Source organism: Lampris incognitus, chromosome 8 (genome assembly GCF_029633865.1).
Source record: "Lampris incognitus isolate fLamInc1 chromosome 8, fLamInc1.hap2, whole genome shotgun sequence".
Classification (NCBI taxonomy): domain Eukaryota; kingdom Metazoa; phylum Chordata; class Actinopteri; order Lampriformes; family Lampridae; genus Lampris; species Lampris incognitus.
This window is the reverse complement of record NC_079218.1, coordinates 28,259,107-28,271,287: the sequence shown is the minus strand read 5'-3', so window position 1 is coordinate 28,271,287 and position 12,181 is coordinate 28,259,107. Positions and strand designations below refer to the sequence as shown.

The 12,181-nt window shown below is 41.6% G+C and overlaps 1 protein-coding gene across 2 annotated transcripts in view; it reads right to left on the bottom strand.

The window, feature by feature from the left end:
* Window positions 1-12,181, bottom strand: part of LOC130117200 (transcriptional regulator ATRX-like) — a 103,133-nt gene that overhangs the window by 65,368 nt on the left and 25,584 nt on the right. For both annotated transcript variants that reach the window (XM_056285371.1, XM_056285372.1), the window contains exons 2-3: window positions 3,318-3,415; window positions 3,157-3,212 (exon numbers count right to left, since the gene is read on the bottom strand). In XM_056285371.1, coding sequence (XP_056141346.1) covers window positions 3,157-3,212; window positions 3,318-3,415 — 154 coding nt within the window. The remainder of the gene's footprint in view (window positions 1-3,156; window positions 3,213-3,317; window positions 3,416-12,181) is intronic.

Below are 12,181 nucleotides of genomic sequence, written 5' to 3'. Positions count from 1 at the left end.
TTTTCGTTCTCAGTGCATCTCGCGTAGCTTGGTCTGTAAAGAGTGATTGCATCTCGCTCGACCAGGGATGCTGCTGTCTTAGGCCAGCTCTCTCCTTCTCTCGCTCGCTCCCCCCCCCCCCCCTCTCTCTCTCTCTCTCTCTCACACACACACGTTTCTGTCTTGCCCGCTTTTCAGTTAATTGTGTGACCTGTCTGGTTTAAATGGTTGTGTTGCTGCTCTTTTTGATGAAATTTTACAAAGTTTAAAATGAATTATTGAATTATTTTGTGCATAAATATTTCGTGAATAATGTCATTGTTTGTCAAATTTTATTTGGCATTAGCAAATAAAAATAAACGTTTATAGAGTGATAACGGATTATAGAGGCTATTTTGCACGGATATCAATACAGCTGTTGTGCCTTGAGATTGTGGCTTGCCCTTTGGTGTGCCTTGGGCAGAAAAGGTCTGAAAATCAATTGGTATATGCTGCCACTTGGGCAAGTCATCAGTAAATACAGCTTATCTTATCTCTTTTTTTTTTTAATGTGGAATCGCATATCAACAGCATTTTTACAAAATCATCTTTAGTTAGATAGGTTTATAAAGTGATCCATCTTTTCTGCATGTTACAGAGTAAATATAAAGAACACAAAAATGGAACATGGGGTGTTTTTTCATTTGAGATAAAAGAAAAAAGGAAAGAAAAAGTACAAAAACCATATTTACATAAACAATTTTAAACAAAAGGAAGTTTTGGGGAAATATACCCTTTCCACTTCTCCCAAATTTAGTTTCCTCAAGCCTCATGGAAAAAGTAATTCTTTCCATCAAAAAAATATCGTAAATGATATCATACCAGTCCTCTACAGATGGGGTGTCTGGCTTAAGCCCTTTCTTTGTAATTGCTTTTCTGGCAGCTACACTCCCAATATTCCAAATATGTAACTTGTATTAATGTTTGTGGGTGTTGCATGTAATAGACCAAAGAGGAGTTCATCCCAATTAAAAGTAATTTTTGTCCCAAATGTAGTCACTAATTCTATATAAATCTTACGCCAAAATTTATTTACTTTTGGGCAGGCCCAAAACAAGTGGTAGTGATTGGCTTTCTGGGAGCCACAATTTCTCCAGCAGCTGGAAGAGCCTGAGTGGTGAGATGTCTGAACAGGTGTGATAAAATATCTACTAAGACTCTTCCAGCTAACAGTAGCTGTCGTAAATATGGTGTCCTTCACGTTGATGTCACGTCACAACACACCAGCCTGCCACAGTTATAATCTACAAGCACCTGTCATGGTCACGAAGTACCTCAGAAACTGAGGTTACAATCGCAAGCTGTCACACACAAGTGAATACTGGAGTTTTAAATCGTGAACTTAATGTATAGCGTTAACGTTGGATCAATAAAACAAGAGTTAAAATATGTAATCTGTAGTGCCTTCGGGGACATATTTATCACATTGATTATAGATATCATCACCTTCTTAAAATAATGGCCTAAGTCATATTTTCAAGTTTTTCAAAAAACAGTATAAACTGAAGCAAAATTTGTCAGTTTATTCTGTTTTTTGAAACACTTGAAAATATGACTTAGGCCATTATTTTAAGAAGGTGACGATATAACATTATAAACATAGCCCAATGGCAATAGCTACATATCACGTCTCTTCGTCTGAGGACACTTTATGACAGCTGCCACAGTTAGCCATCATAACATTATTGATACCGTTATTGACTTTTATTATGAAAACTTATTACTTAATAAATATATGTATGGTTTATTCAGTTCTTCTAGTTTTAGTTATTATTTAAGGCTGAACCGATTAGCGACAGGTCATCATACATTGAGTCAATCCGAGAGGCAATAAAATATCATAGCGCTAGCTATGATTTTTTTTGCCATGGTTTCATAGTTTAATTTGAGTGTTGGTGGTGGTGTCAAAGAATATGATCATCGCTTCAGCTGTGCGCCATGTTGCTGTGACGTGTTACATAGCAACAAGTTCTCGGCACATCATTGGCTTGTCTGAGCCCAGAGCTGTCTGGGGATGGAGGTCTCCAGACGGAGCTGCTGCAGCTGGAGTGTACTGGAACTTTTGGCAATTTTTTGGCTGGACCAGCCAGCGGGGCTAGCCCTCCAAACATGAATGTTCCTGAATGACTGACTGAGTGATCATGTTTAGAGTGACTGACAGGGATCAGTTCAACACGACTGGACCACTGATTAGGTGACTAATGACATCACTGAAGTTACATGATTGGTCGGCCAAGCGCAGAGAGGCATGAAGGAGAGTGTACAGTGAAAGCACCCTCTGATATCTCTGATATTTGGCACCTGTTTGAGGTGTGGAGCTTACTGTACCAACCAGGACCTTGGGGGTGGGATTAGTTTATCCCTGACTAGTTATGCACGTTGCATCAATCTCACCACTGTGGATAATCACAATGTTTAGCCCGATAAAATTTAATTGTGTGATGTGCTACATTCTATGAACACATTCAATGACAAGATAAAGCCGGTTTAAGCAAAAATGGGGAAACAGAACCAGTTACAATAGGAAAAGGGCCCAAGCTAGTCGACTGAAGAGACCTATCGAAATGATCATAGCCTTGCTGACAGGATTACAGGTGAGCAATGCAAGGGTGCTTCTCACGAAGCCACATTGCCTCTATTACAGAAAATTAAAAAAAAGTACATTAAAAAAGCCTCTCTAAATCCAATGATCAATTTACAAGGCTTTAACCATAGAATGTCCAGTCGGGTGTACAGATACCCCAGTCGGTTTGATAAAGGCACATTTTCCATTCTTTAGTTTAAAAAAAAAAAATCTGAGATCCATACGGGAGTTTTTCTATCTGACCAGGGAACACTTATCACCAACTGTTTGGATTAAATAAATGCATCAGGTGTTTTTATGCTTCATTCCCATTGACTGAGCAGAAGTTCTGCACCAGCAGCAGTCAAGTTTAAAAACTGATGCCAAGCAGAACATGTCGTAACAAATTGATTACCAACTAGTATTAAATTCATTTAAGAGAAAGTAATGATTGAGAGAAGCCAGTGTTCTCTTAAGTGTGATCGGCAATGAAAATGTTCTAGTTGAATTTTACACTAAAGCATGCATTATAATGGTATGAACAAGTACCACAGAATGTCAATTTCAATAGTTACCTGGCTGCTAATTCGTCCTGTTGGTTTTGCCACAGCACAATCATTGTTTGTCAGACCTGTGAATCGAAAATTATTCTATCACTGAACAGTTTTAAAGTATACAATGACACTGACAGACTTTCATCACTTAGCGTTAGATCAATCAGAAGCTGTACCCTTACCTTCAGAAGCTAATGTGCGCTTGTCATCTTCAATTGAAGAACGAGCCAAGTACTCATGGAGTTTGGTCACCAATACATTCAACTTGCTAGTAGTGGTGCTAGAGCCAAAATAATAAAGTAGATCAAGTTGATAGGTTGCCTCACAATTCACAACAAATTTGTCTAACTACTTACTAAGTGTTAGGTGTATCGTGATTGACCAAGTTAGTTTATTTCCATAGCAACAGCAACCATCTTATAGTTTCACAAGGACACTGTGCAGATCTATTTTTTGAGACTCATTTATTGGTTGTCTGCTCTGTAAGACAATATCAGGTGTGTTCCAAATAAAATGAATCATTAAATAATTGCTGAATGTAAAGCTGCAACTACCTGATTAATGTTAGGCCGACAAACTGTAATGATTTATGAACTGTGTTTTTATCAACAAGATAATTTTACACATACGGTTCTTTTCTCAACCCAACTTCAATAAGATGTCCAATCTTGGTGCAGCACAACAATTAACCAGTTGTTAATACAATAGATAAACCAAAAATAGAGACTGGAAAAGTCCCTGCAATGCTGTATTTAAAGTGGCACTGATCAGCTTTTTAAATTTGACCTAAAGTATTAAGTATTTTAACAGATTTTTGGATAACATCTAAACTCAAACTGATAGATGTACAAAGTCAATGGTGAGGTCCTTTTAATGATGCACTTCAAATAATAATAATAATTATTATTATTATTATTTGCATAGTATATTTCACACCTACACTACCGTTCAAAAGTTTGGGATCACCCAAACAATTTCGTGTTTTCCATGAAAAGTCACACTTATTCACCACCATATGTTGTGAAATGAATAGAAAATAGAGTCAAGACATTGACAAGGTTAGAAATAATGATTTGTATTTGAAATAAGATTTTTTTTACATCAAACTTTGCTTTCGTCAAAGAATCCTCCATTTGCAGCAATTACAGCATTGCAGACCTTTGGCATTCTAGCTGTTAATTTGTTGAGGTAATCTGGAGAAATTGCACCCCACGCTTCCAGAAGCAGCTCCCACAAGTTGGATTGGTTGGATGGGCGCTTCTTTGAGCAGATTGAGTTTCTGGAGCATCACATTTGTGGGGTCAATTAAACGCTCAAAATGGCCAGAAAAAGAGAACTTTCATCTGAAACTCGACAGTCTATTCTTGTTCTTAGAAATGAAGGCTATTCCATGCGAGAAATTGCTAAGAAATTGAAGATTTCCTACACCGGTGTGTACTACTCCCTTCAGAGGACAGCACAAACAGGCTCTAACAGGTACTATTTAATGAAGATGCCAGTTGGGGACCTGTGAGGCGTCTGTTTCTCAAACTAGAGACTCTAATGTACTTATCTTCTTGCTCAGTTGTGCAACGCGGCCTCCCACTTCTTTTTCTACTCTGGTTAGAGCCTGTTTGTGCTGTCCTCTGAAGGGAGTAGTACACACCGGTGTAGGAAATCTTCAATTTCTTAGCAATTTCTCGCATGGAATAGCCTTCATTTCTAAGAACAAGAATAGACTGTCGAGCTTCAGATGAAAGTTCTCTTTTTCTGGCCATTTTGAGCGTTTAATTGACCCCACAAATGTGATGCTCCAGAAACTCAATCTGCTCAAAGAAGTGCCCATCCAACCAATCCAACTTGTGGGAGCTGCTTCTGGAAGCGTGGGGTGCAATTTCTCCAGATTACCTCAACAAATTAACAGCTAGAATGCCAAAGGTCTGCAATGCTGTAATTGCTGCAAATGGAGGATTCTTTGACGAAAGCAAAGTTTGATGTAAAAAAAATCTTATTTCAAATACAAATCATTATTTCTAACCTTGTCAATGTCTTGACTCTATTTTCTATTCATTTCACAACATATGGTGGTGAATAAGTGTGACTTTTCATAGAAAACACAAAATTGTTTGGGTGATCCCAAACTTTTGAACGGTAGTGTAAATGCAGCTCAAACTTTACAATTTAGCACTAAAATTATAGCAGTTTGAAAAAGAAAAGCTTTTTTTTTTGTTTAAATATTCTTATTATTCTGAAACATCTCTACTGGCTAGAATTAAAGGGCTATTTCACTGATGGTTTTGTGTATGTGTAATCAGTACTGATGAGTAGTCAATTGAAGCAATAAAGTCCTCACTGTATTGACAGGGAAAACTGTGTTCTCCTGGTCAGTCTTACATGTGCTTACATGCAGGGCCGCTGCTCCCATAACACGCATCATGCACTGTGCGTAGGGCACCAACTGCCGGAGACGGCACCGGAATTATTTATTCATTTAAAATTTTCATAATGACTTTTTTTTTAATCTTTTTTTTAAACAAAACGCAGAGACAGTTCAAGGGGTGTTTGGGCCGACAGACAGAAGAATAGGGTCACATAGGTAATACAAAGATATACATATTTCCTTGAAATAATAAAATGAATTATGGTGCACCCCTCCTCCTTCCTATGGTCTGTGCGATTGCGCCTCACATTTCTTCATGACAACCAACTTCAGGAGGTCTAGCCAAATCTCTGGATTTCTCTACGCATTGCATTAACCCTCCCAGTTACAGCTGCCTCTGCTGAGCGAAGTTTTTCAAAACTTAACCTCATTAAAACATACCTGCGTTCATCAATGGGACAGGAACGTCTAAGCGGTCTCTCTGTCATCAGCATCAATGCAGAACTCGCTTAGAAGCTGTCATATGATGAGTTAATTTACGATTTTGCAGCCAGGAAATGCAGACGTGTGCGTCTGTAGTGCTTCCTGCAACTGCTGAAAATGCCTGTTCTGTAGTGTAATTTTTAGGCCGACTGTCTTTTGCAGTGTTTTTTGAAGCTTTGTAACTTGTGTTTTGTGTGACTAATTGTAATGTTCCGTTTTCTTATTTGTATTTACTATATTAATTTAATTTTATCAACAGTAGCAACATTGATAATTAAAATATAATTATTTGGTTTATATTAATGAAGAAAGTTGCACTTGTGTGTGTGTGTGTGTGTGTATGTTGTTGTTATTGTTGTTTTAACTTTTCTATAGTGCAATATATACTGACTTTACAAAGTTTGTGAAGAGCTTCCTGCAACTGCTGGAAATGCCTGTTCTGTAGTGCAATATATACTGTCTTTTGCAGTGTTTGTGAAGTTGTGTAATTTTTCTTCTGCTTTGTGTGAATACTTAACCCAGCCACTGAGGATGCACAAGCCAGTGCATCCTTAGTGCCGGTCCGAAGCCCGGACAAATGGGGAGGGTTACGTCAGGAAGGGCATCCGGCGTAAAATCTTTGCCAAATCAAATATGCGGATCATATGCGGATCAGCTGTTATATGGTTGGAAACACTGGCACTGACGAAAAGTCAGGAGGCGGAGCTCGATGTGGCAGAGTTGAAGATGTTAAGATTTTCATTGGGAGTGATGAAGAAGGACAGGATTAGGAACAATTAAATTAGAGGGAACGCTCAGGTTGGACGGTTTGGAGACAAAGCAAGAGAGGCAAGATTGAGATGGTTTCGACATGTGTGGAGGACAGATGTTGGGTAAATTGGGGGATAACTAAATTCACTTACTCGCGCAACCATTTGAAGTCAGACAGTGGTCTCGCCTTCTTGCCAATGGCATGCACAGTCCTAAACATGTTCTCAGGGGTTAAAGCAAAAAAAAAAAAAAATCCTGAGCCTGAACTTTTTGTGTGTGTGTGTATGTGTGTGTGTGTGTGTGTGTGGGGGGGGGGTGTTGTCGTCCTGTGGCGTGGACACATTCGCAGGGTAAAAAAAAAAACATTATATGGAAATGAATGATTGCGGATTATGGCGGGCCTTTTGAAACTGCAATAACAAGAAAGGTCTGTAGGTGGCAATAGTAAAACGAACGAGGACATTGAGGACTTTGTCCATGTTCTGGTTGGCGGCTTCGTCGACATTTAAGGAAAACATGCCGTTTTTTAGCTTTTCCGAAATATGTCTTTTAAACTCTGGTGTTATGCCGTGTGTGTTCAAATAGCTGGCATGCTGATTAGATATTGACAGTTTTGTCAAAGCAATTTTGTCTTCAGCTATTTTTTTTTAAAATAAATTCACCAGGGGTTGGGCGAGCTTGAAAGACAGATCGTGCTCTGCGATGAACGTGCACACGCGTATTTTCAAGTCACACACACGGTCAGTTATTGTTGACGGTACATCAGCTGTGGTTGTTGCTCCCGGTGACCGCGTTGTATGTTGGAGAGCACAAACAGGTGCTCTATGAGCGGGGTCTGGCTCATGACGTGGTAGCACTTTTTTCCCACTAGTTGCATATACTAGCTTTCTCAAGCACAAAGTGCAGAAGCAAGCACCTGCTTCTCTTAACTTCTTACACCAGCTACCAAAAGGCTTACCGTCCTTCCCTATCTCTTCTATCCACGGCCAACGCCATTTATTTTTTAATCCTTTATCAACTAGGAGGGCATCTTCCCCAGGATTCATGAACTTACTCTCCATCCTACTCTCCTTCGACGTGACGTCTCTCTACTCGGGCATCTATGCAGCATAGGACTCGGTTGAAGCACATTTTTCCAAGACCCGCCCCATTCTACTTCTGATTGGCTAATAATGTTAGTTTGAGAGCAGAAGAGTTGGGCTCCTCTCATATCATTGGCAGACAAACTCATAAACTCGAAAGCGATGGTGATGATATCAAGACTTTTTTTTTTTAAATATGACTCTTTTTTTCCGCAGCCAAACACCGCGCGTCGGAAATCCGGCATGGTGCCGGAATACTTTAAGCCCTGTGTTCTGCAATTTCGTGCTGGTCTGCTTGGACATGGCTATTAGCACCTTTACAGAGGATGTTGTGAGGACAGGCTCTGACTGAGCCTGAGAGGCATTCATACAGGTAATGTGACATCTGGAGGTCATGTTCCTTGATGTTTTCTACCTTCATTATCTTGTTACCGATGACAAATGAATTGCTACGGTTTTTGGCATACTGGCGACAGACGGAGCAACTCATTATCACGGTTTGTGCATGATACTCCAGCCAGCCTCTGACAGCTCCTTTATCGTCATACCTCCACTTTTTACTGAACTTTCTTTTTTTCAGTTTGGTGGTGATGGTGGCTTCTTCCTCCTCTTCGGGGCATAGTTGTCTTTTTGACGGTGGTTTTGCGCCTTCTAAATATCGCCACGTAACTGGTGTTGCTTGCTAACGTTAGTTAAAAGAATAGAGTCGGCTAGTACCGAGTTTGACGGGTGCTGCTATTGCTGTTCCTCTAGAGTGTGTGCGTAATGTTACCCGCCAGTAGTGTCTAGCAACATTCTAATGCACTTTGATTGGTTAATTTCTGTTATTGTTGTTGCTATGATATTGCTGTTGGTAAGGAGCGAGAGAGGGAGAGAGAGAGATGGGTGGGGATTAAGTGGTTGAATTTCTTTTTGTTACTCGCCATGTTGCGGGTAGGCTTCTGAGATTCACTTTCAAATCAGAAAACCTACTCGCATTTGGCAGGTGGCGAGTGTTAATTTCAGACCTTGATTGCACGTATGCCCCTATATTGTCATCCATAAAATCTTCTGTTTTGTTATTGGGGAACGTAATTTCTATCATCAGAAACGTAGTTTAGCCGAGTGTTTTTGCACAGCATGTTTAAAGACGATTAGAGCCACTGAGCCAGCCCGGCCACTGAGGATGCACAAGCCAGTGCATTCTTAGTGCCAGTCCCAAGCCCCGATAAATGGAGAGGGTTGCGTCAGGAAGGGTATCTGGCTTAAAATCTTTGCCAAATCAAATATGCAGATCATAGTAAATAAGATTTCCATACCGGATCAGTCGAGGCCCGGGTTACCAACGACCGCCACCAGTACTGTTGGCCAGCAGGGTGCAGGTGGAAACTACGCTACTGTTGGGCGAAGGAGAAGGAGAGTGGGAAGGCATGTCCAGAGGCAGTGAGAGAGGAAGAAGGGTAGGAGTGTGGCGGTGAGAGGCAGAACTTTGAATGTTGGCACTATGACTGTAAAGGGAGAGAGCTGGCTGATATGATGGAAAGAAGAAAGGTAGGTATACTGTGTGTGCAAGAGACCAGGTGGAAGGGGAGTAAGACCAGGATCATCGGAGGTGGGTTCAAACTCTTCTACCATGGTGTGAATGGGAGGAGAAATGGGATAGGGGTAATTCTGAAGGAAGAGTATGTCAAGAGTATGCTGGAGGTAAAGAGAGTGTCAGACAGAGTGACGAGTATGAAGCTGGAAATCGAAGGTGTATTGATGAATGTTATCAGCGCATATGCCCCATAAGTTGGGTGTGAGATGGAAGAGAAAGAAGAATTCTGGAGTGAGTTGGATGAAGTGGTGGAGAGTGTACCCAAGGAGGAGAGAGTGGTGATTGGAGCAGACTTCAATGGGCATGTTGGTGAAGGGAACAGAGGTGATGAGGAGGTGATGGGAAGGTATGGTGTCAAGAAGAGAAATGTGGAAGGACAGATGGTGGTGGATTTTGCAAAAAGGATGGAAACGGCTGTGGTAAACACATATTTCAAGAAGAGGGAAGAACACACGGTGATGTACAAGAGTGGAGGAAAGTGCACACAGGTGGACTATATCTTATGTAGAAGGCACAATCTGAAAGGAATTGGAGACTGCAAGGTGGTGACAGGGGAGGACGTAGCTAGGCAGCACTGGATGGTGGTCTGTAGGATGACTTTGGAGATCAAGATGAGGAAGCGAGTGAAGGCATAGCCAAAGATCAGATGGTGGAAGTTGAAGAAGTAAGACTGTTGTGTGGAGTTCAGGGAGGAGTTAAGACAGGCACTGGGTGGTAGTGAACAGTTGCCGGATGGCTGGGCAAGCACTGCAGAAATAGTGAGGGAGACAGCTAGGAAGGTACCTGGTGTGTCATCGGGACAGAGGAAGGAAAGGCAAGGAGACTTGGTGGTGGAATAAGGAAGTACAGCAAAGTATACAGAGGAAGAGGTTGGCAAAGAAGAAGTGGGATAGACAGAAAGATGAAGAAAGTAGACAGGAGTACAAGGAGACGCAGTGTAAAGCGAAGAGAGAGGTGGCAAAGGCAAAGGAAAAGGCATATGGTGAGTTTTATGAGAGGTTAGACACTAAGGAAGGAGAAGAGGACTTGTACCGATTGGCTAGACAGAGGGACCAAGCTGGGAAGGATGTGCAGCAGGTTAGGGTGGTCAAGGATAAACATGGAAATGTGCTGACAAGTGCTCCCCTCACTTGCCCTTTCTTGTTTGCAATGGTGATGGACAGGTTGACGGACAAGATCAGGCAGGAGTCTCTGTGGACTATGATGTTTGCAGATGACATTGTGATCTGTAGTGAGAGTAGGGTAAAGGTTGAGGAGAGCCTGGAGAGGTGGAGGTATGCACTGGAGAGAAGAGGAATGAAAGTCAGTAGGAGCAAGATGGAATACCTATGTGTGAATGAGAGGGAGGACAGTGGAGTGGTGAGGATGCAAGGAGTAGAGGTGACAAAGGCATATGAGTTTAAATAATTGGGGTCAACTGTCTAAAGTAACGGGGAGTGCAGAAGAGAGGTGAAGAAGAGAGTGCAGGCAGGGTGGAGAAGAGTGTCAGGAGTGATTTGCGACAGAAGGGTACCAGCAAACGTTAAAGGGAAAGTTTACAAGATGGTTGTGAGACCAGCTATGTTATATGGTTTGGAAACAGTGGCACTGACGAAAAGTCAGGAGGCGGAGCTGGATGTGGCAGAGTTGAAGATGTTAAGATTTTCATTGGGAGTGATGAAGAAGGACAGGATTAGGAACAATTATATTAGAGGGAATGCTCAGGTTGGACGGTTTGGAGACAAAGCAAGAGAGGCAAGATTGAGATGGCTTCGACATGTGTGGAGGACAGATGTTGGGTAAATTGGGGGAAGAATGCTGAATATGGAGCTGCCAGGGAAGAGGAAAAGAGGAAGGCCAAAGAAGAGGTTTATGGATGTGGTGAGGGAGGACATGCAGGTGGCTGGTGTGACAGAGAAAGATGCAGAGGACAGGAAGAAATGGAAATGGATAATCCGCTGTGGTGACTCCTAACGGGAGCAGCCGAAAGCAGTAGCAGTAGCAGCAGTAGAGTATCAGAAACCCAACTAGGCTGAAGTTTTTCCGGCCACGAAATTGTCACAATACATCACTTAAACGACAGAAAAAAAAACAAACTTGGTTTCACTGCCACTCCAGAGATACAGAAATGATCAGGAACTGCAGGTGTTTTTCATGAGCTATACCTATCGCAGATAGAAATAAGTTTGGAATCAGTGAATTTTCCTTTTAGCCCTATTCAGTTATTCCATAAATAGGTCTGTAGGGCACTGAACAAACCACAACCATACAGTGGGTGTCAGGAAAGACTGGAAAACGGTGCTTTCTTATCTGAAATTGGTCAAAAGTTTTCTGTCTATACTAGCGTTTACAAATCTTTTTCAGAATGTTGAGATGCCAATACAACAGAAAATGCTTAAGGACGATTCTCGGGTTTTATAGCCCATTTACTACAAATTGTGTATACTTTACATACTTTACATTACTCCTGACCATTTTCCATAATTTACCATGGTATTACCTATCAAAGTGAGAATTGTCACTTTTATCTCATCTCATCATCAGACACATCTCCGGGGTCAGGTCGCGGTGGCAGCAAGCTTAAGTAGGGCACTCCAGACATCAATCTCCCAAACAATGCCCTCCAGCTTCTCCTGGGGGATCCCAAGGTGTTCCCAAGCCAGACTGGACATGTAATCCCTCCAGTCAGTTCTGGGTCTACCTCAGGGTCTCCCCCCAGTTGGACGTGCCCGGAAAACCTCCAAAGGAAGGTGCCCAGGGGGCATCCTAATCAGATGCCCGAACCACCTCAACTGACTCCTTTCGACACGAAGGAGC